At 35.5% G+C, this 25,783-nt stretch overlaps 1 protein-coding gene and 1 long non-coding RNA gene across 5 annotated transcripts in view; one reads left to right on the top strand and one right to left on the bottom strand.

Moving 5' to 3' along the window:
- LOC143054970 (ciliary microtubule inner protein 5-like) overlaps positions 1–12,139 on the bottom strand; it is a 25,805-nt gene extending 13,666 nt beyond the window's left edge. The window contains exon 1 of one of the 2 annotated variants that reach the window (XM_076228065.1): positions 11,798–12,139. In XM_076228065.1, the coding sequence (XP_076084180.1) occupies positions 11,798–11,844 (47 nt within the window). In that variant the 5' untranslated portion in view covers positions 11,845–12,139. The remainder of the gene's footprint in view (positions 1–11,797) is intronic. The other variant, XM_076228067.1, reaches the window with a different exon arrangement.
- LOC143054971 (uncharacterized) lies at positions 3,667–25,261 on the top strand. 3 transcript variants are annotated; one of them, XR_012971902.1, is made up of 3 exons: positions 3,667–3,757; positions 20,413–20,711; positions 23,926–25,261. It is a non-coding gene; the product is annotated as an uncharacterized LOC143054971 (long non-coding RNA). The 3 variants fall into 3 exon arrangements; XR_012971901.1 differs by lacking the exon at positions 23,926–25,261 and adding an exon at positions 23,201–23,303; XR_012971903.1 differs by lacking the exons at positions 3,667–3,757; positions 23,926–25,261 and adding exons at positions 19,532–19,652; positions 23,201–23,305.
- Positions 25,262–25,783: the final 522 nt, after the last annotated feature.

Here is a 25,783-nt window from a genome sequence, read left to right on the forward strand (position 1 = left end):
TCTAATTAGTTTTAACTTACGTTTAGTGTGCAGCAGTCATAATGAAGTCCTCGAACAGACTTAGCAGTCATTTTTACAATTTACTTTTAGTTATAACTTACGTTTTTGAGTAATACTCATGAGAAAATCTTCCAACAGACTTTGTAGCCATTTTTACAATTTACTTTTATCCATAGCAACTTTCACGTCTACCTAATTATTATGATTCATATTTCTATTTCTATAAAAGAAGGTCCCACAGGGTTATACAAATCGGTCACAATACATTTATTATTCTAAAACGTTACAGTTACATTAATGCCTTCTTAACTGATGCAAGTCGAGTTTTCCTAGCATATTATAGTCTCAGAGAAAATAATTATAGCTACATAGTCCTTTGGGACGTTTTGCATTTTATTTTACATGTCATCTACAAATATTATTTTTTTCCTTTCTTCTAAATATGATTTATTGTGCATGCTTACTTTTTTTATAAATCATAGAAATGTTTGTTAATTACGTCTACATGTACTACATTTTTTGATTGATACAAGATTCGAATTTAAGGATATCTGCATAATTAACGATAAGTGCACTATTGAACACGTGATAACTCCCATGATGCACTTGGTTCGTGTAGCTACAAGCAATTTAAAATGGCTGCTCTTAAGTATTTTCAAAGTAATGACAATGTATAACTTTTTGAGAGATGCGTTCTCGAAAGCCGGAATTATCTTGCATAGATTTTTTTTTCTTTCCAGAAGGGTTTTCCTTCTTGGAACCTCAATTGAGTATATGTATATTTTACTAGATAAATAGGAATGTGTATTTTGAATTATTCTGCTTCCTTTCTTTCTTCAATGTTCAATCAAATTTATGTTTGTTTAAAATTGAAAGTTTGTTTTTGTTCAATATTCATTCATTTGCATGACTTGAGAAGGAAAACAAAATCTTATCCACAAAAAGACAGAATTTAGTAATTTGCAAGGTTATTCAGGACAGTTGTATGCCATTGTTGTTTCTGTTTAACTTTCGTTAATTGTCCACCCCTTTAAAAGAAATGTTTTTAAATGAACCTCGTCATAATATTTCATATTATATTTCTTTATGGTCATTTCGGGTTTTCAACAAAAATCAGTCTAGCCATACTCGGTGTATTTGTTCTTAAGAATTTAAAATTTATAAGACTTTGTTGAATAAATATACTCTTGAGCCGAGTTTAAAAATACCGTTAAAATTTAAAATCTGCTATATCGTTACACGATTATAACATCTATTGCATAGCATTATTTTATAAATCGGAAACACATACACAACTCTGCAGTATGCGATAGCCAAAAAAAATGTCACAATAGCAATTTAAATTGTAGCACTGATAGACGGCAAGATGATTTGTTGTCCGTCCGTTCTCAATTGGAATTATTGGACGAGTTCGGTCAATTCATTGATCGTTGTATGCTTAACCTGCATAGCGAAAAAGACCCATGAATTCTGAGCGCGAACATTTTAACAATGAATTCAAAGAGAACTAATTTTCATGTTCATTCATAATTCGTTTTTTATCTTGTGATCATGTTTCAATTTTCTCCTCAGTTGTAATGGAATAATTGATTTGCAATTATTTTGTCGATAATATTTTTTTATTTGACAAATTTAGCCTTAGTTTCGGTGATATGGCTTATTACCGACTTTTATGTTCTATAATAGTTAGCAAGGCGGAAATAACAATATAAAATAGCAATTATATCTACAAATGGAAAATCAGTTAATCGCGTGACACCATGACAATTAGATGTTTGGCCGTATGCTCAGGTACAAGTTATGATAGAGTATAACGTTGGAAAAAAGTGAGCATTAATATCGCACCACGGGTAAAATACCACGTTGTGATTGGGTTTAACGCCGTCACGTGGTGACCCCTATGAGACCGCAGGGGGTTAGTAAATTTCATAGAGGGTTCATGATGCGTTAATGGTGACGTCATCTATTAATCCTGTGTTTCATTGTTTATTTTTCAACATAACGCAGCAGAAAAGTCCGGTGTGCGATAAATTCGTTATACGGTTAACTACTGACCCCTACGGACCCATAGAGGGTGAATAAAATCCATAGGGGATTCGGCCTCAACCCTATGAATTTTACTAACCCTCTATGAATCCGTAGGGGGTTAGTAGCGAACCATATAACTTATAGTATTATAGCCTGGTATGCTGACCCAATCTAATACTTCGTCGAACAGTGAGCCAGGATATATCAAGGTAACAGTACTGTCACTGCAATTCTACAATAGAGTCATGGGTAAAGGGACCGAATATTTCTATTGAATTCGCCTTAATCTCAAAGAAGAATATAGTGGCACTTAATCTACAGGAATTTAAATATTAAACTTGAAATCTGAATAAAAGACGCCCGTGACCAGAATTAATACATGTAACTTATGTCCAATTGTAATTCACCCTGCATCTTTATATTTCATGGAATTTTGATTTTATGCTTATGATCGATATACTTCCTATTCATTTTTGTTTAATGTGTGATAAATAATGTTTAATAATACATCGGTTGGAACCCCCCTTTTTTTGACGATCAATGCATTTTAATGGGAGCATATAGTTTGACCCCCCCCCCCCCCCCCCCTTTACTCTGGTTCACTTGAGGCATAATAGTACAGTAAATTTAACAACAAATATAATTAATGCATGAACAAACATATATATACATATGAAGTTGATGTTATTGTATCTGGAAGTTAAACATTTACAAATATGATTATTTAAATACAGACATGTAACAATTATCAAACTTAAAATTCTATAACTATTACCTCCCTTTGTGTGAAAAGTTGGATATACATTTACTGTAGTGAACTTTCCTTGACTACAAATTTTGGAGTTTGTATAACAATGAGAAATAAATAAATTCAGAAGGCTGTACCATGAACCTATACGCGTAATTAAGTCTAGCTGAAACATTTTAAATTTAGTTTTTTTAACTAAAAATTTAGCAAAACTTTCTCTACTTTTGTCATTTTCAATATTTAAATTGAAGGGTAAACCAAGATCAGCATCGTTTCAAAATATATTTTGTAACGATAATCATACGAATGACGGTAAATAAGAAAAGTATGAACGTGTCCCACATACAATATTGGAGTATTATATTTATAGTTTATATACGTCGTCACATTTACCAATGATCAGTAAATTTACTTGACATGTGTAAATGGAAAACATGGATAATTTAAAATTATAAATAAGGTGGTCAATTCTGAATAACAAGTATTTTTTGCAGATTAATCGTATAAAGAGGCGGATTTATGATGCAGCCCCTCCCCCTTTGGTGGAAAAAAATTTGGTTGATAATTTAAGGAAAAAAGTAAAATCACAAAAATACTAAACATCGAGGAAAATAAAATAGGAAAGTCCCTATTCACATGGGAAAATCAAATGACAAAACACATCAAAAGCGAATGGAAACACTAAATAATGGCTGGAGTTGGCTCCTGTTAGGAAGTTAGTGACGCCCATCCCCCTCTTTATGCAAATTTGTGGATCTGCCACTAGTTTAGTGTGAGAGATTAAAATGCTGATTTAAAATAAATAAATTAATACAAATACTGGAATGGCCCAGTTTGCTTTATACAGGTAGATGATTATTCATTTTAAAATTTTAAAATGATGGGTCATAGTTATTTTTAGAAAATTCGTAAGTTTTTATTCAGACCTTTGAGTGATGCCAAGTAATTCAACAGAATTTGCGAGAGGAAAGGATTTGTGAGGTAGGACTGATTGGGGGTCGGGATTTGTGAGGTAGGACTGATTTGGGGTAGGGATTTGTGAGGTAGGACTGATTGGGGGTCGGGATTTGTGAGGTAGGACTGATTGGGGATCGGGATTTGTGAGGTAGGACTGATTGGGGGTAGGATTTGTGAGGTAGGACTGATTGGGGTCGGGATTTGTGAGGTAGGACTGATTTGGGGTCGGGATTTGTTAGGTAGGACTGATTGGGGGTCGGGATTTGTGAGGTAGGACTGATAGGGGGTCGGGATTTGTGAGGTAGGACTGATTGGGGGTCGGGATTTAAACATGTGAAGTACATGTAGTATATTTTCTCAGGTATCAAAAATGTTAGATGTTTTGTAGATACCATTGAACTATCAATAACACGTGTTTAGTCAATTGATGGTCTCGTTATTTATTATTTTAGTGTACGTGTACTTGCATGTGTTTGTGAATAATATAGATTTTATTTTAATATCTAAAAAAATAACTTCATTGTGGCAATTTTTTCTCAAATTTAATGTACCAAAAATTAATCATTTTGATAATACTTTGTTTTCTGAACACTCTTTATTAACTATCGTGACTATATTGATTGTTGGTTGCTTAACGTCCAGTGGTTATCGTGACTATATTGATTGTTGGTTGCTTAACGTCCAGTGGTTATCGTGACTATATTGATTGTTGGTTGCTTAACGTCCAGTGGTTATCGTGACTATATTGATTGTTGGTTGCTTAACGTCCAGTGGTTATCGTGACTTTATTGATTGTTGGTTGCTTAACGTCCAGTGGTTATCGTGACTATATTGATTGTTGGTTGCTTAACGTCCAGTGGTTATCGTGACTATATATATTGTTTCATTCTCTCTGGCGTTTTTAAGTCTGGGCTGATAAAATTATGCATAAAATTCTTCCATCCGAGATTAAGGTGGGGGGAATTCGGTCTGCCACTGGAAAATGAAGGTATATTGGCTAGGGACAGGACATTTGCCTTGTAACAGGTTACCTACGGACCCTTTAGGGCGTTGCTGCAATGGTTTTTAACGTGTAGAGAGCGTGGCACTCTTTTTACACGATGCATCGGATTTAACGTCCCCAGTCTGACCGGTTAAGATATGAAGCTATTTCTCTAATACGTGTATAATCTTAAAAACTTTATAAATTTTTATCACTGTTTTCTAAAATCATCGTGGCAATATATAAAAAGAGTCAATATAGTCTTTTATTTAGATCGTCTAGAAGAAGACAATTCTGTCCAGTCAAAAACTTGTAGGGTTTATAATGTACTAAAGATACATATAATTGCTTATATGTCAATGTTTTTGTATTCATATTTCAATTTCTTGCTTAATTGGTGCATAGAATTTGTTTAAATACTCTATTGTTATACTTTAAACTGAAATGACCTAATACTACACGTAATTATAGCCCTACATTTCCTTCGATACGAGGTATTATATGTCAATATTCCAGTGTACCGTATACAATATACCCGACCTTGATGGAACAAAAACCGTTACAATTTAAAAAGACCAGATCCTTCGATAGTGTCATGTGTTTATTTAAAAGTTTAAATATGAATTGTTTAAAGAAAGAAATGTCTTTTTTATTCATATGAAGTGTTCACAAGTGAGTATTTGAAACCAATTTTAAGAATTAAAAGGCTTATTCAGGCAAATTGTTATTTGGATGGAGAGTTTGTACTAGTTTGGCTTTATAAATAGTTTGATATGAGCGTCACTGATGAGTCTTATGTAGACGAAACGCGCGTCTGGCGTACTAAATTATAATCCTGGTACCTTTGATAACTATTGTCTCATTGGCACTCATACCACATCTTCCTATATCTATGTGATGGAGGGTTGTCTCATTGGCACTCATACCACATCTTCCTATATCTCATACCCAACTATATCAGTCCTATTCAGGACCGATAACTCTGTCGATAGATATTATCGGGTTTACAATAGTGTTAAAACCAGATCATTCGTATTATACGTCTCTGTTGGAATGTTTACAATAACTCTTTTTTTTTTTACACAATTTAAACTTTATATCGATTCATTGCTTGGATTTAGCTTTAAATATTTAATTAAAAAAAAAATAACAATAAAATCATATTCAATGATCGAAATTCATTTAAATTAAAATTTAAATCAGAATATTTCTTTGCAATAATTATAGAAACATATAAATATTTGAATGCCTTTTAAGCAAAAAATATTTTTTTAAAGTCTTTTCATAATATTCATATGTTCCTAAAGTTTCGTATGAAACATACTTCTTCTGATTTGACACGGGAAGGAGAAGATATTTATTTGTACATTTATGAAAACTTTTGTATATCACAAAATTTAAACTCTGGTAATACATGTATACACACTGACAGGATGTTAAATGTCACCTGGTTGCTTTTGGTTTGCACGTCTACCTGACAATATATTATGATGTAACATTATAACCCAAGTTAGATTTCACCTGTTCGGTCAAGGAATGAAATTTTAAAGGTATAGAATATTTATCTATTATGATTGGACATTGGTTTTTTCTCTTAGGATGAAAACATTTTTTTTTTGTTCTAAAAGGAATGTATAAATATATTTCTAAAGAAAGATAAAATGTACAGAAAACTTGAAAAACACCTTTAAAAAAAGAAGAGATTTTTTTTTTATTATAGATATTGTAAACTTTTTTCTGGTAACAGTATCTCCTGGATGAATATCTGTCAAAATAAATGTTCCCGTGTCACACTTAAAATTATTTTTTTTTATTAAAAAATTTCGAAATCAATGATATCGAAATATCACTAAAGGAAAATAACAGAAACATCAGAGATTCTTTATGAAAAATTGAATATAATCTAGGAAAGTCTTACTATAGAAATCATTGATTTGATGCAACATTTCCATATGATACATCAGCCGCCATTTTGAAAAATCTCGGAAAATTCCCTTTTCAAATCGATGTTTGACCGAATTTGCCCTGAAATTAAACTGTTTTAAGTAGTATTCTTCGCCAGCTTTATGTTTGAATATACTTAAAGAATTTGCAAAGTTTGTTCTTTATTTACAGAATTTCTTTATTTGTTGTAAAAGTAGACATGGGTATCGGTAATTTAGCATTGAGTCAACGGAGAAATGACGAGAAAAAGTGCATGTTTTACGATTCAGATTTGACCGAATTTAATCAAAAATTAAACTGTTAGGACCAACATTGTTTGAAAATATGTTTAAATATCAAGGATTGATTTGCAAAAGTAAGAAAACGGGTCAGGTTTAAGAGAAAATTAAACTTTATTGAAGCATATATGCATTCTTTATGGGGAAATATAATACAAAATGGCGGCTATTATACGTCACAAATGTCACGTGATGTCCAACTTAGTTGGATATGATGTGATGGAGGGTTGTCTCATTGGCACTCATACCACATCTTACTATATCTATGTGATGGAGGGTTGTCTCATTGGCACTCATACCACATCTTCCTATATCTATGTGATGGAGGGTTGTCTCATTGGCACTCATACCACATCTTCCTATATCTAATTATTCAGCACTTTTTACTATAACTGATTGATTGATTGCTAGTTGCTTAACGTCCAGTGGCAATTATTTCATGCATGTTCAGGGCGATTAACTATTACTGTGAGTGTAATGACTATAGATAAAGGCAACAGTAGTATACTGCTGTTCTAAATTCATAAATCGATTGAGAAAAAAAAAACCAAATCAGGGTTACAAACTAAAACTGAGGGAAACGCATCAAATATAAGAGGAGAACAACGACACAACAGAAACACAACATTAAAATGAAACTATAATATAACAATGGCCATTTTCCTGACTCGGTACATGACATTTTAAGAAAAATATGGTGGGTTGAACCTGGTTTTGTAGCATGCCAAACCTCCCGCTTTAATGCATATGGCAATGTTAAATATTTCAATATTTTTCTTAAGAGTAAGGATCCAGATCTACTTTATCCATCTCATACTCCGAGTGATACTGAGGAATGTCATAAAATGAGACTGGTTTTAATTTTAAAATGAGGCTGCCTTTTGGTCCTAAATGAGGCTGTTTATTTGGTATCAGTAAATCTTGTAGCTTTGTGTGCGAATTCATTTCGGTTCTTGGCATACTATACGGAAGGGTTTTGGTCATTGTAAGAGGCCATACGATGTAGCTTTTTAGACGCCCATTTACGGGACGTATTATGGTATACCGTTGTCTGTCCGTCTGTCTGTTCGCCCAATTTACAAGAAACTTTAGTGAAATATTTATATATATTGATGTGAGCGCCCTTTTGATTTTTATAAATTTCAAATTTACGTTTACTAGTTATGGGGTTTTATTCATTAAAAACTAGGCGGATTTACAGTTTTCGGACAATATGATTTGATCAGTTTTAATTTGATTATACTTTGGCGACAGATTTATATCTATTCAGATAACCTCGATCCCTTTAGTTTTTTTTTTTTTTTTTATAAGTTTCGGATGTGACATGTACCGATTATCAGGTTATCTGCATGTTGATATCGTAAAATATCAGCTGAGAGACATAATATGAAGCTTTTTGTCGAGTGAGCGTAGCGAACGAGATCAAAAAGCCTTCATATAATGTCAAGCAGCTGATATTTTACAATATCAATATGCAGATAATCTGATAATCGATTTATCGGGCTATATTTGCGTGATTCAGAGAGTTTTCTTTGTTTCACCAGGACACAAAAGATGACTTGATAAGTTCGGGTCAAAGTTATTAACGTCGGTTCAAACATTATGACGTCGCTGATATGTCCGGGTCAAAGTTATTAAGGCCGGGTCAACGTATTTGACGTCACAAAGACATGATACGGAATAATATTAAGAGCTGAACAGAGTGATATAGACAGTGGGACGACCGATAATAAGAAGTTATTGAGCTTTATTCTTTGAAAACATGACAGGCGTATCATGCGCTAATGGCGCAGCTGTTTATTAACTGTTCGCTGTTCGGTTCTGATTTGACGACAGGAATTGAAATCAATACAATCTGGGATATTATAAAAAGCATTTCGAAATAAAAAAAATCATTGTGAATTGAAACAAGAGGAGATAAATTTCTTTTAAACGCAGCCAAGAGGATTTTTTTTATACTTTGAATACAACAAAGAAGATATAATTTTGGTTTGAACGCATCAAAGAAGATGTTATTTTAATATAAGTAAATTTCGAGTACGATTCGTTAAGCCTATACGATATACTATTAAGGTCTTATGTATAAATCTTCGATAGTTTTATAGACTTAAGTTGGTTCAAAACTATAAATTTAAACGACAACTTGCATAAAGACAATCACCTATTTATTCTTACTATATTAAGTATATAGACTGAGAATACAGATTAAAATATACAAATAAGGCCACACAAACTCAGTTCTTCGTTCTTCGTTCTTTTAAAATAATGTTAACAAACGGAAATAAATCAATTTCATCCTCCTTCAAAAAAGGGGAAAAACTACAGAACGTAAAATACTGAGCTTAAATGGCGTTAATTCATAATTTAAATTTGCAATTCCTTTCATAAGAAGACTACTAATAATAAAGACTGCTGTATGTTTTGGTAGAATATATTTGTTTATTTTCTTTGGTTACATCTTCTGACATCGGACTCGGACTTCTCTTGAACTGAATTTTAATGTGCGTATTGCTGTGTGTTTGTTTTGCTACATTGGCTAGAGGTATAAGGGGAGGGTTGAGATCTCACAAACATGTTTAACCCCGCCACATTTTTGCGCCTGTCCCAAGACAGGAGCCTCTGGCCTTTGTTAGTCTTGTATTATTTTAATTTTAGTTTCTTGTGTACAATTTGGAAATTAGTATGGCGTTCATTATCACTGAACTAGTATATATTTGTTTAGGGCCAGTTGAAGGACGCCTCCGGGTGCGGGAATTTCTCGCTACATTGAAGACCTGTTGATGACCTTCTGCTGTTGTTTTTTTCTATGGTCGGGTTGTTGTCTCTTTGGCACATTCCCCATTTCCATTCTCAATTTTATTTATAGATGATATTGTGTATGAGTCTATGAGGCGGCAACATAACAATTCAACTCGTTATTTTGTGAGATTGTTTTCTCGTCTGCAAACTTCCCATTCTCATTTCTTTCTAAGCAAATGCCAAATATTAAAAACGCCTTTTAAAAACTCCCCATTTTAGTTGCATGTAAAAACAAGTAATCTTGTATTTTTAATTGCCAGTGTATAAAGAATAGCAGCAATACATGTTCAAAGCAAATATTAGGAGCTATACAACACAAGCCGCAATGTGTAATTTTCAAAATGGGGTTCCCAAACCAGGAAAAAAGGGGTGTTCCAACCATAGGGCCCCATTCAAATGCATTGATCGTCCCCCTAAAAAAGAGGGATATAACCTCCGGAACCTTCCCCTGGATCTGTCACTGAATTCGTTTCGATTGAATCCGGTTTGACAGTTGTCACTTTGCTAGTAAGCATGCACATCTCATCTACATATTCTATATTCGAGAAAATTGAAAATGGAAATGGGGAATGTGTCAAAGAGACAACAACCCGACCTGGGAACAGTATATCTAACTAATATATATGTTCCTGACCCGACCAAAGAGCAGACAACAGCCGAAAGCCACGAATGGGTCTTCAATGCAGCGAGAAACTCCCGCACCCGGAGTATAATATTTTTAATGAATTATTACAAATTGCCAATATAATGTTATAAGATACAAACAAACAAACTGGAGTAGCCTTACTCGAGCGGTATAAAGCCAATACGACAATAAAGTATAACTATATAAGTTATGACCTGGCATTCTGTCAAACCGTGGTGAATCTATTTCAAACATTTAAAATCCTTGAAAACTTTATAACTCTATTAAAGTTTTAACAGAGTCATACTTTAGATATTTTATAACTTGTATTTGTTAGTTTATTAACGTTTTAATGAGCTGTTCAAGTCCTTGGTAAAGTTTAGTTTGCAGTATTTCAAATAAAACGAACGCTAATTTCAACGTTTGTGAAAAGTTTCCTGGTCGGAAATCGCAATATGAAACTTTAAGGTTGAACTCTCAGTGCTATTGAAATGTTCAATATTAAATGTAAATATTAGAATAAAGTAACTAGTATTTGCTTTAGATGTTTACAAGTTATAGTATTGACATTGTATAAGATTTCAGATCGAAACCGGATTTTAAGGAAATGAAATTAAATGTAAATCTAATAAACATTGGGTTTACAAACATCACCTGCAATTTATCCATTAATAGAATACTGTCATCAAAAATGTTGTCCCTTGTCAAAATATTCGAAACAACAATATTTCCGGCGACAAAGCGCAAAACATCAGTCATATATATTATTTTGTCATCAATGTCTTACGACAGATACAGATATGTATTGAGCTTTTTCTGATAATTATTATTAATTTAATTTTGCAGAATGCATACTTTATGACAAAGTAGTTGAACGTATATATAGTGACAACCACAATATTATAGAATAGATTCCCTTTTCTTCTTGTTTTTGTTTATTTGGTTATGCGGCACTTGTGAATCAATAAGAGGGTCCAGGTTTGAACCCCATTTTCTTCTTAACTTTTAATCATGTTAAATTAGACAGATACTAGGTTGAATTATCACAAAGCGAACACTTCCTCTAGACATGAGAGTTCGTACTAAATATGCATGAAATATTTGCCACTGGACGTTTAGCAACCGACAATAAATCAATCAATCTAGATTACTTTTATATATTTAATAAAAAAAATTCAACGATAAGAAGATTTTTTATTTTCAATTATGGGCCCAAGAGGCAATGATAAACATTACAACATATTCAATAATTTCCATAATACAATACAAACTGGCAATGAGATAAAAAAAAAAAAAATTATGAGAAAAATTTGAAACTTAAAGAATATGCAGATAAACCATCTATAATAAAATGTTAGATATCCAATGCATTATAAGTATGTTTTATTAACATTACTTTGAATTTTGTTAAACTAATTTAAAAGTAATTAACTCACCTCTTTCGAGTAGCCAACATATAACTCCCTACCATCCCTCCGCTCATGTTTACGGAGTAATTCTTCTTGTAATTCCAAGTGAAAAATTATAAATAAGTTTTTGTACGTCTTCAACAATTCGATACACGTCGTCTTCGTATTCCTTTTTTTTTAGTAAATATCCATATTTTTCTTTTCACTATTTATTTTAACGGATTACAATATCCAAACAAGTTTGGTCGTAACTAAGTATGTATACGTTCTTACGTTCCGACTTATAACAATGTCAGGTATTTAACAGTCACGGTTATAATTAAGATCTAATTAACAGTAATCCGACTTCACGCCAAGCCAAGCATGACAAAACTTGTTTAAACACCTTATTTCCTTTACACGGATATTTAATTGATTGAATACGTTCGAAGTATATGGCCCGTATTGATCGCAATTTTTTATCTACCTAAAGAAATATCTACATGCACCTATATGATTTCCGACAACAAAGGGACAATAGTTTACCAATACACATTCCAAAGCAATACACAATCAGCGGAGTATCGATATTCATGTCATTAAATGTCAGTCAGGAAGGATTATGTCTTAAGAAGCTTTTATAGTGGTTTGATTGATGGGTTTTGACTTTAGTTATAATTGAAAAAAAGCTGATCGCCTGACTTTTGATGATGATTACCAGGCAAATTATATATCGCTTTCTTGTTGCACGGTATACCAGTGGAGGATCCAGAAGGAGGGTCTATACAAATCTTTGGGACGATCAATGCATTTCAATATTTCAAATGGGACATATAGTTTGAGCTCCACCTTTATTGGGGACGAAGTCAATGCATTTGAGTTGGACCCCTTTAAAAATGGCTGTATCCGCCCCTGTATATGTAACGGTTTATTTCTTCCTCTGTGATATTTTATCCTGAGGATAATTTGTCCCGGTAATTTTTTTCCAGGCATGTTGGTGACCTTCTGCTGTTGTTTTTTATTTGGTCGGGTTGTTGTCTCTTTGACACATTCCCCATTTCCATTCTCAATTTTATTTATGGTATTTCACAGGTTGATTTTTTCCAGAGGAGTGAAAATCTATCTGCGGATAGTATGTACCGGTATATATTTGCCGTACTATATTTCACAGAACCGTGTGAAATAGAGTCCCATTAACTACCATGTAAGTTACTCACAATTAATATATACCTGACTATATTATCAAATGTTTCACAAAGGTAGACCAAATTTGCATAATTTATAAAAGGGAGGTAATTATGAGCAATTTATATTTTATAGATATTAATATAATATATTCTGAATCTATTTTATAGTGAAATTTTTCCTTGAATCTTATTTTTTATATATTCATTTATATAAAAAGATGACTTACAACTTCATTTGATAAGACAGATAACATTTCACAGGTAAAAACTATCCAGCTGTTAAGCATGCTTTTGTTCCAATATATTGTTATGCTATGATTTATCGGATTTCCATATAATCAACAACTACATCTCTGTCCCCAGACAAAACTATTTATAAAGTTAAATATCATCATAATCAAATTCTTCTTTTACTGTTAACAGTAGTAATGCAACTATATTTCTACCTTACTTTTAAATCTATAGTTGTACTGAGATCTGAAAACAACTCACTTTTACATGTATTTCACTAACCTTATTTAGTCATGATATTATTTTCACAATTACGATCTTTGAAATTACTTCTGGTTTTCTTCCCTATGTTTCATGATAATTTTCTTATTATAAGGATGATATTGAATTGAATATTTCAGGAAATTTTTTCAAGGATAATTTGTGAAATTATTTCCCATTATAATACATTTTTTTTTTAACAATTTCGCTTTATTTCAAATACACTATTATTATTTCATAGTATTTTTAAAGGATAAGTTTTTTCTAATAACTATTCAATAAGTTAACTACCCAGATAGAATTTCACGGCAAAGGAAAAAATATCACCGGGAAATATTTTCCTCCGAATAAAAAATCAACAACTACTGTGCCATTTTTTCCTCCGGATCAAATTTCACCCGGATATAATTTTGCTTTACATATACGGTGAAAATGTCTTAATGTTTTTTTTTTAAATATAGGCATACGCCCATAAATTTCCTTTTAGAGTTCTAATTTGAAATCATACATGTTTTCCCGTTTGAATAGTTTTACACTAGTATATGCCCTTTATAGCTTGCTGTTCGGTGTGAGCCTAGGCTCCGTGTTGAAGACCATACCTTGGCATATAATGGCTAACTTTAATAAATTGTGACTTGGATGGAGAGTTGTCTCATTGGCACTCACACCACAGCTTCATATATCTATGTATTTGTATGTATGTGTAAGTATAAGCCTCTCCGTGTTGGTTGTGGTTTGTTGCAGTCAGAATTTAATTATCACGGAATGATTCGTCAAACATTGCACATTTATTTGTAAATTTATACTTCGTGTACACAAAAGAGTACTAACATAGTTTTCAGTCCTGTCTTTTCTTCTTCGATTCGTTGTATGAGTCTTTGGATTTGAAAACAGAAAAGAAAATGATAGTCCCAAAATATGTTTTCAAAAATCCCCGAACAAAATACGATAAAGAAATGAATAATGGGGTTATATAAGGATTGGAGAATAATGGATGTTATTTAGAAAAATATATATGGAATTGAAGGATAATAGTGGCGGATCCAGACATTTTCATAAGGGCCACTGACTGCCTAAGAGGGGGCCCGCTCCAGTCATGCTTCAGTGATTCACTATATAATCAACCAATTTTTCTCACAAAAAGGGGAACCCGGGCCCCCTGAAAAACCCTCTAAATCCGCATCTGAGTGGGCACGTGACAGGAAATAAAGAATAGAGAAAATTCACATGAAGAACAATAATATGTTGGCGTCAGATGTTAACCATTGACCAAACTGTCATCACATGAAGAACAACAATATGTTGGCGTCAGATGTTAACCATTGACCAAACGTTCACATGAAGAACAACAATATGTTGGCGTCAGATGTTAACCATTGACCAAACGTTCACATGAAGAACAATATGTTGGCGTCAGATGCTAACCATTGACCAAACGTTCACATGAAGAACAACAATATGTTGGCGTCAGATGTTAACCATTGACCAAACGTTCACATGAAGAACATGGCGTCAGATGTTAACCATTGACCAAACGTTCATCACATGTTTAAATGCAATTAGAAATTTGTCTTTGCGATCTCCTTATTTTAAAATTGAGAAAGGAAATGGGGAATATCACCAATTTGACTTCAACTCAGCGAGAAACTCCTGCAACCGCTTTCCCATAAATAAGAAATATCCTTATTTTGTGACAAACCGTACCATTATGATAGTAACCGCATTAAATATTAGTACTTTGATATTCCAATATTACAAAAATTGTTCTCAGTTGAACGGCAAACGATTTAATGGCTTCTAAGGTCAAGACATTGGTCACGTGATAAAAGGTCAGAGTTCTAGATAAAATTTTCTATACAGAACATGATTGTTATATAGTTCATTATTTTTTGTCGTCTGTACTTTTCAGTTAATGTCGATAAAAGTTCGTCCGAATTATATAATATCTCCTATGTTGTCTGCAAAAATCCAATACATACACACTTAGTTAGAATTTATCTTCAAAAAATTGTAACCGTCCACGATTAATCAGAATGAGTCTGCTAAAATCCTATATGTCCATACTTAGTCAGAACAAGGATTTGTATAGTGAGAATTGGTCAGATTGTGTCTGCAAAATTTTTATACAAGTCATCTATTTTTTTTTTTTTTGTAAATAAATAAGCCGTTATTTGTCTCGTTTGAATTGTTTTACATTTGTCATTTCGGGGTCTTCTATAGCTGACTTTGCGGTATAGGTTTTGCTCTTTATTGAAGACCGTACGGTGACCTATAGTTGTTAAGTTCTGTGTCATTTGGTCTCTTGTGGAGAGTTGTCTCATTGGCAATAATACCACATCTTCTTTTTTTTTTTATATCTATGCACTACATCAAGTGTTTATCCATGAAAAGTTCGATCATGGACGACTGTTATTAGTAAGACCTATGCTGAAGACACGTCTGGTCTTGTCGGTATGGAGAAGTTCTATCAGATGTCCAAATACATATATATTGAAAAGTGACATGCTTTTTACACGTTAAAAATCTAAGGTTTCTGATAAGTGCAATAGGGGAAAAATGGAATAAGAAGTAACGAAACAAAATTAACAGAGTAAAAAAGGGAAACTTGCAAGAGCTCGTTGGGACTTGGTAGGTGGTTTGTTACAATGCAAACTCTCTTTTACTATCCTAAATATTCTACCACCGACATCGTTGTTTGCAAAATCAAAACACATCGATAGTTTGTTTTAATTGGTCAGTTAAAATCAGATTCGAATGCTAACCATTACATTCATGTATGAGGGTTCGGATGGGGTTAAATGATTAAAGAATAATGCCCTTAAAAAATGAAGATTAGAGAAATTCGTGGTCTATTTTTTTTAAAGATTAGAGAAAAAGGGGTTAATTTTTTGAAGATTAGAGAAAAAGGGGTGAAAATTAAATGTTTACAGAATAACAGACCCCCCCCCCCCCAAATCCAGACCCTCATGTATTATTTGCTTGACAAGTATATGTATGCACGACTCATGCGCGTACTTGACTTCAAAAAGATTAGCCCAAATGATACGGTAGCTATGGTCATGTCTATGAATTAGCACAAATGTCTTTCGCCCAATTCTAATTTCCGAAAGTTCGAAGATATCGTAGGGAAATACTCAATGAAAATTAGCATAGATTTAATTAGATCAATTAACAGATTACACATGTTTATTCATTCATTCAAAGTTCACGCCGCTGATTAATTGAAATTCTATGTGAGTAATTAATACTATTGTTTTCTGTAAGCGTATAATATGTATAATGTGCTTATTTTAAGGTTTAATGAACTTTGTAGAATTACAAATTGATCTTTAGAAGTTTCTGGTGAATTCAAAAAATAAATTGTAACATCATTATGAGATTATTCATGTAGTAAATTTTCAACTGATTTGATAGTTCATTCTTATGTTATACTGTTACCCATTGTTTTATTTAATGTGGTTTGATACCAGCAAATATGTTTAGCCCAATCACTTTCTTTACGTGTCTGTCCCAAGCCAGGAGCCTGTAATTCAGTAGTATGTTTAGCCCAATCACTTTCTTTACGTGTCTGTCCCATGCCAGGAGCCTGTAATTCGGTAGTATGTTTAGCCCAATCACTTTCTTTACGTGTCTGTCCCATGCCAGGAGCCTGTAATTCGGTAGTATGTTTAGCCCAATCACTTTCTTTACGTGTCTGTCCCATGCCAGGAGCCTGTAATTCGGTAGTATGTTTAGCCCAATCACTTTCTTTACGTGTCTGTCCCATGCCAGGAGCCTGTAATTCGGTAGTATGTTTAGCCCAATCACTTTCTTTACGTGTCTGTCCCATGCCAGGAGCCTGTAATTCAGTAGTATGTTTAGCCCAATCACTTTCTTTACGTGTCTGTCCCATGCCAGGAGCCTGTAATTCAGTAGTATGTTTAGCCCAATCACTTTCTTTACGTGTCTGTCCCATGCCAGGAGCCTGTAATTCAGTAGTATGTTTAGCCCAATCACTTTTTTTACGTGTCTGTCCCATGCCAGGAGCCTGTAATTCAGTAGTATGTTTAGCCCAATCACTTTCTTTACGTGTCTGTCCCATGCCAGGAGCCTGTAATTCAGTAGTATGTTTAGCCCAATCACTTTCTTTACGTGTCTGTCCCATGCCAGGAGCCTGTAATTCAGTAGTATGTTTAGCCCAATCACTTTCTTTACGTGTCTGTCCCATGCCAGGAGCCTGTAATTCAGTAGTATGTTTAGCCCAATCACTTTCTTTACGTGTCTGTCCCATGCCAGGAGCCTGTAATTCAGTAGTATGTTTAGCCCAATCACTTTCTTTACGTGTCTGTCCCATGCCAGGAGCCTGTAATTCAGTAGTATGTTTAGCCCAATCACTTTCTTTACGTGTCGGAGCCTGTAATTCAGTAGTATGTTTAGCCCAATCACTTTCTTTACATGTCTGTCCCATGCCAGGAGCCTGTAATTCAGTAGTATGTTTAGCCCAATCACTTTCTTTACGTGTCTGTCCCATGCCAGGAGCCTGTAATTCAGTAGTATGTTTAGCCCAATCACTTTCTTTACGTGTCTGTCCCATGCCAGGAGCCTGTAATTCAGTAGTATGTTTAGCCCAATCACTTTCTTTACGTGTCTGTCCCATGCCAGGATCCTGTAATTCAGTAGTATGTTTAGCCCAATCACTTTCTTTACATGTCTGTCCCATGCCAGGAGCCTGTAATTCAGTAGTATGTTTAGCCCAATCACTTTCTTTACGTGTCTGTCCCATGCCAGGAGCCTGTAATTCAGTAGTATGTTTAGCCCAATCACTTTCTTTACGTGTCTGTCCCATGCCAGGAGCCTGTAATTCAGTAGTATGTTTAGCCCAATCACTTTCTTTACGTGTCTGTCCCATGCCAGGAGCCTGTAATTCAGTAGTATGTTTAGCCCAATCACTTTTTTTACGTGTCTGTCCCATGCCAGGAGCCTGTAATTCAGTAGTATGTTTAGCCCAATCACTTTCTTTACGTGTCTGTCCCATGCCAGGAGCCTGTAATTCAGTAGTATGTTTAGCCCAATCACTTTCTTTACGTGTCTGTCCCATGCCAGGAGCCTGTAATTCAGTAGTATGTTTAGCCCAATCACTTTCTTTACGTGTCTGTCCCATGCCAGGAGCCTGTAATTCAGTAGTATGTTTAGCCCAATCACTTTCTTTACGTGTCTGTCCCATGCCAGGAGCCTGTAATTCAGTAGTATGTTTAGCCCAATCACTTTCTTTACGTGTCTGTCCCATGCCAGGAGCCTGTAATTCAGTAGTATGTTTAGCCCAATCACTTTTTTTACGTGTCTGTCCCATGCCAGGAGCCTGTAATTCAGTAGTATGTTTAGCCCAATCACTTTCTTTACGTGTCTGTCCCATGCCAGGAGCCTGTAATTCAGTAGTATGTTTAGCCCAATCACTTTTTTTACGTGTCTGTCCCATGCCAGGAGCCTGTAATTCAGTAGTATGTTTAGCCCAATCACTTTTTTTACGTGTCTGTCCCATGCCAGGAGCCTGTAATTCGGTAGTATGTTTAGCCCAATCACTTTCTTTACGTGTCTGTCCCATGCCAGGAGCCTGTAATTCAGTAGTATGTTTAGCCCAATCACTTTTTTTACGTGTCTGTCCCATGCCAGGAGCCTGTAATTCAGTAGTATGTTTAGCCCAATCACTTTCTTTACGTGTCTGTCCCATGCCAGGAGTGTCCCATGCCAGGAGTGTCCCATGCCAGGAGTGTCCCATGCCAGGAGCCTGTAATTCAGTAGTTTTCATATGTTGCTCTATATCACATATGCTTTTCGTTTTATTGATTTTTTTTACATATATCATTTTTAAATTTATCATTCCAATGCCTCTTTATATGTATACATCTATGTAACTATGTGGTATTAGTTTTGCTCATTGTAAAAGGCTTTGTGATAACTTAAAATTGTTAACCTCCGTGTCATTTTGGCCATTGGTGCATGGAGAGTTGTCTCATTGCAATGGTCTGCAATCATACCACATCTTATTTGTATATTGATCAATAATTTTATGGGGAAATCGAACTATGTGTAAATCAGTATGGGATCTTTGGAATACTTGATCAGTAATTTTTATGGAAAATTCAAACTGTTTGTAAAATGAGAATGGATGTTAGATCATTGGTGATTCACTCTATATGTAACATCGATTCCACTGCTATAGTGTGCATAGAAAGATTGGTTTTACTGTAAGTGTGCATAGAAAGATTGGTTTCATTCTTAGTGTGCATGGTTGGTTTACTATAGCCGGTAGGATAGTAACGTTATACTTTTATATTTCTCTGGTCAGTAAGATATATTTTGTAACATCTTGTATTTTTTTTGGTAGGTCCCAGCACGATGGTCTGGGAGGGGGTCATTAAATTCTTTAACTTTTTTTTACAAATTTTCGATATTCTTTTTTCATTTTTATCCTTATTTTCTATTCATTATTTTTCAAGATATATTTGTTTATATCTTCTTAAATTTTTGGGCACTAAGTGATATCCTTGTCCGTCTGTACGTCCGTCCGTCCGTCATTATTTCCCAAAATTGGTTTCCGTTCTCTAACTGCCTCAACCAAATATTATGAAAATTTTACACATTGCTTATCACAAAAAAAAAAAAAAAAAAAAATACCAATTGAATTTGAATTTGGGTGGCGCAGGATATTAAATAGGTGTCTTTCTGTCTATTGTTTCAGATAAAGGGGAAGGTTGGTACCTTTTAAAATATTTTGATTGGATAGAGTTGTTTCATTGACACAGATACCACTGTGGGACATCTTCCGTTATATCTATCAATTAAAATATTTTTTCCCGCTGCAAAAAATTAGCATACGTAGCAACATGATAAATCCGGAAATGTACCTTACCAGACACGTTAGATAATTGTTTTATCACTCAAAATTCCATATCTTTTATTTTTAAGGATTTTTAGATAATGAATTAAGATTTATTTAAATTACAGATTTGTCTTCTCAAAAACAGAATGGCGACAGTAGAAGCGCAGACCACAGAAGACTGCCTGTGTCCACAAGATTGTAAATCAATGAACGAAAGTCTGTCTCTATTGTGCTGTTCTTATGACATGTCTGACGTCGTCTTCACGTTCCCCGGGGAATCCAACCAACGTCTTCCTGCCCATAAATTTGTCCTTGCAGTGCGCAGTTCTGTTTTTAAGGCCATGTTTTTTGGAAATTTGCCAGAGAAAAGTCCAGAGATTTCTGTAACTGATGTTCCATTGGAGATTTTTACTGCTCTGATGAGGTAAGGAAACATGGATTATATAAATTCTTTCGTGGGTAGCCTCGTCCTGAACATGCATGAAATATTTGCCACTGGACGTTAAGCAACCAACAATCAACCAATTCGTGGGTACTTAGCAAATGATGTTCTCAAACTTATTAAGTATTGAATTAATTTTAATTTTCTCTTGGTCAACCTATTTTATGTAGGTCTGACACATATAAATGATTACAAAACACTGTATAGAAAACAAAGTAATGACCAACACGAACAATTACAAAATGTCGAGTGATTTCATGTGCTCCGAAAGGGTAAGTAGACGCGGCGCTACTTATTTGATTTTAAAATAGTTTGCTTTGTTTGAAGAAATTACTTGAAAAACATATATGTGATAGTTTGAACCAGTGTGTTTCCATTAAAGATGAGGCTTCAATCTTAGATTTCTGGAGAACCACCACCCATAATATAGCTTGTGCCGAGAACCCTTTGACATTCCTATATTTTGTCCCGAGAACCCCAACCCCTGTAGTTTGTTCCGAGAACCTCTATCCCTTTTTTCCCCAGAACCCCAGCCCCTATAGTTTGTCCCCAGAACCCCAATCCCTATAGTTTGTCCCGAGAACCCCCTTCCATATAGTTTGTTCCGATAATCTCTATCCCTTTTTCCCCTCAGAACCCCAGCACCTATAGTATGTTACAGGAATCCCCACTCTAATATTTTATCCCGAGAACCTCTATCCCTTTAGTTTGTCCCGAGAACCCCACCCCTATAGTTTGTCCCAAGAACCCTCACCCCTTTACTTTGTTCCGAGAACCTCTATCCCTTAAGTTTGTCCTGAGCAACCCCATCCCTATAGTTTGTTCCCAGAACCTTCAACCCCTATAGTTTGTCTCCAGAACCCTCACCCCTATAGTTTGTCTCCAGAACCCCACCCCTATAGTTTGTCCAGAGAACCAAAACTCTTATAGTTTGTCCCGAGAAACCCATACCCTATAGCTTGTCCCGAGAACCCAATCCATATCGTTTGTCCCGAGTACCCCAACCCTATAGTTTGTCATGAGGAACCCCTCGGCCACACAACTTTAGTTTGTCCCGAGAACCCCCTACCATATAGTTTGTTCCGATAATCTCTATCCCTTTTCCCCCCCAGAACCCCAGCACCTATAGTATGTCACGGGAATCCCCACTCTAACAGTTTATCCCGAGAACCTCTATCCCTTTAGTTTGTCCCGAGAACCCCACTCCTATAGTTTGTCCCAAGAACCCTCACCCCTTTACTTTGTTCCGAGAACCTCTATCCCTTAAGTTTGTCCTGAGCAACCCCATCCCTATAGTTAGTTCCCAGAACCCTCAACCCCTATAGTTTGTCTCCAGAACCCTCACCCCTATAGTTTGTCTCCAGAACCCCACCCCTATAGTTTGTCCAGAGAACCAAAACTCTTATACTTAGTTTGTCCCGAGAAACCCATACCCTATAGCTTGTCCCGAGAACCCAATCCATATCGTTTGTCCCGAGTACCCCAACCCTATAGTTTGTCATGAGGAACCCCTCGGCCACACAACTTTAGTTTGTCCCGAGAACCCCCTACCATATAGTTTGTTCCGATAATCTCTATCCCTTTTTCTCCCCTAGAACCCCAGCACCTATAGTATGTCACGGGAATCCCCACTCTAACAGTTTATCCCGAGAACCTCTATCCCTTTAGTTTGTCCCGAGAACCCCACTCCTATAGTTTGTCCCAAGAACCCTCACCCCTTTACTTTGTTCCGAGAACCTCTATCCCTTAAGTTTGTCCTGAGCAACCCCATCCCTATAGTTTGTCCCCTGAACCCTCACCCCTATAGTTTGTCTCCAGAACCCCACCCCTATAGTTTGTCCAGAGAACCAAAAACTCCTATAGTTTGTCCCGAGAAACCCATACCCTATAGCTTGTCCCGAGAACCCAACCCATATCGTTTGTCCCGAGTACCCCAACCCTATAGTTTGTCATGAGGAACCCCTCGACCACACAACTTTAGTTTGTCACGAGAACCCCAACCCCTATAGCTTTTCCCGAGAACCCCTACCCCAATAGTTTTTCCCGAGAACCCCCAAGGCCCTATCCCTATAGATGGTCCCGAGAACCCCCACGGCCCTATCCCTATAGTTTGTCCCGAGAACCCCCAAGGCCCTATCCCTATAGTTTGTCCCGAGAACCCCCACGGCCCTATCCCTATAGTTTGTCCCGAGAACCCCCACGGCCCTATCCCTATAGTTTGTCCCGAGAACCCCAACCCTATAGTTTGTCCCGAGAACCCCAACCCTATAGTTTGTCCCGAGAACCCCAACCCTATAGTTTGTCCCGAGAACCCCAACCCTATAGTCTTTCCAAAAAAAAAACCAATCCCTCAAATGACGAATGATCGGTACATCATCACATAGCTATTGTTTTTTATATTTCAGATACATCTATACAGACGGGGTACATCTTGATGGGAACAATGTGACACCTATGTTTTTATATTTCAGATACATCTACACAGACGGGGTACATCTTGATGGGAACAATGTGACACCTATGTTTTTATATTTCAGATACATCTACACAGACGGGGTACATCTTGATGGGAACAATGTGACACCTATGTTTTTATATTTCAGATTTATCTACACAGACGGGGTACATCTTGATGGGAACAATGTGACACCTATGTTTTTATATTTCAGATTTATCTACACAGACGGGGTACATCTTGATGGGAACAATGTGACACCTATGTTTTTATATTTCAGATTTATCTACACAGACGGGGTACATCTTGATGGGAACAATGTGCACCTATGTTTTTATATTTCAGATTTATCTACACAGACGGGGTACATCTTGATGGGAACAATGTGACACCTATGTTTTTATATTTCAGATACATCTACACAGACGGGGTACATCTTGATGGGAACAATGTGACACCTATGTTTTTATATTTCAGATTTATCTACACAGACGGGGTACATCTTGATGGGAACAATGTGACACCTATGTTTTTATATTTCAGATACATCTACACAGACGGGGTACATCTTGATGGGAACAATGTGACACCTATGTTTTTATATTTCAGATACATCTACACAGACGGGGTACATCTTAATGGGAACAATGTGACACCTATGTTTTTATATTTCAGATACATCTACACAGACGGGGTACATCTTGATGGGAACAATGTGACACCTATGTTTTTATATTTCAGATACATCTACACAGACGGGGTACATCTTGATGGGAACAATGTGACACCTATGTTACATGCAGCGACAAAGTACGCTCTAACTGATCTAGCGAAACAATGTGAACGATATTTGGAATGTGCTATTGACATTGATAACGCATGCGTCATCTACAACCAGGCAACGTTTTTCGGGATGCATGAATTAGCAAACATGGCGTTACTTTGTATAGAGATCAACGCAAAAGAAGTATTTGGCACAGAAGGCTTCGATACATTAGTTATTGAAAATATATGGACTGTTTTAAAAAGTGAAAGACTTAAAGCAAATGAAATAGACATTTTCCATGCTATTGTTAAATGGGCCAAAAATCAATGCGAAATGCAAAATTTGGAAAGCAGTTGTGAAAATCAACGCAAAATTTTAGGCAACCTATTGAACTTGATTCGCATTCCCCTATTGACCTTGGACGAATATTCCAAGGTTGTTGTAAAAAGTGGACTTCTAACGGCTGAAGAACAATTGATGTTTTACAAATACTTCACACTGAAAGACGAAGAACACATTGAAATTCCCGCGTTATTCTCTTGCGAATCACGTGACGGACTACTTCCCTTTTGCCTCGATGTGAACGATCTTCTTGCAAGCCATGTTGGACAAAAGACAATAGAATCGTTCTGTTTTGAGACGTTGAATATAACGACTAAAGTTCCGTTGAGAATACGGCAGATTATACTTCTCCCTATCCCTGAATTCATGTCCGGTCAGTCAAACATAGACTACGATGCTTCTAATGATTGTTTACATAACAGTGTATCTGTAGTGGTCAAAAACACGATCGTGGAGCCACCGAAAATTATCCACCAGGGGGACAATTATCCTCTCAAAGGAGGTAATATACGGTTGGACTACCTTCTCAGTGTTTATCCAGAAAATAGGTTGAAAATTTCCGTGGCCAGGATATGTCATAATTGTGGTATACTACATAGTCCACCGTATAAAAAGATCAACATGATATCGTCACGGTACGGTAATCGTATGACACAGCGTGCACCACTCAAGTCGCTCTCGATCTGCGACACTCAAGTCGATATTTCATTCATGGGGCAACATTTAATCCACACTATTTCGTTTGAGAAGGTACCACAGTCCAGTCTTGACAGTAGTATAGAATCATTAACACAATCATGCCAATCTGTTGGTGTTGATGAAAACTAAACATAACCTTGCCAATCTGTTGGTGTTGATGAAAACTAAACACATCATTGCCAAACTGTTAATGTTGATGAAAACTAAACACAACATTGTATCGGTGACGATGTTAATGTAGATGAAAATTAAACACATTACTGTAACGGTTTTAATGTTGATGAAAACTAAACATAACCTTGCCAAACTGTTAGTGTTGATGAAAACTAAACACAACCTTGTCAAAATGTAAATGTTGATGAAAACTAAACATAACCTTGCCAAACTGTTAGTGTTGATGAAAACTAAACACAACCTTTCCAAACTGTAAATGTTGAGGAAAACTTAACATAACATTGCCAAACTGTCAATGTTGATAAAAAAAACTAAACACATCGTTGTAACGGTGTTAATGTTGAGAAAACCTAAACACAACACAATAACGGTATTAATGGTGAGGAAAACTAAACACAACGTTGTAATAGTATTCATGTTGAGGAAAAGTAAACACAACATTGTAGCCGTGTTAATGTTGAGGAACACTAAACACCACATTGTAGCCGTGTTAATGTTTAGGAAAACTAAACACCACACAATGACCGTGTTAATGTCAAGGAAAACTAAACACAATATTGTATATCACATTATAAATTGTAAGGAAAACTAAACATTGACACAGTCATGCTAAACTGT

Source organism: Mytilus galloprovincialis, chromosome 12 (assembly GCF_965363235.1).
Source record: "Mytilus galloprovincialis chromosome 12, xbMytGall1.hap1.1, whole genome shotgun sequence".
Classification (NCBI taxonomy): domain Eukaryota; kingdom Metazoa; phylum Mollusca; class Bivalvia; order Mytilida; family Mytilidae; genus Mytilus; species Mytilus galloprovincialis.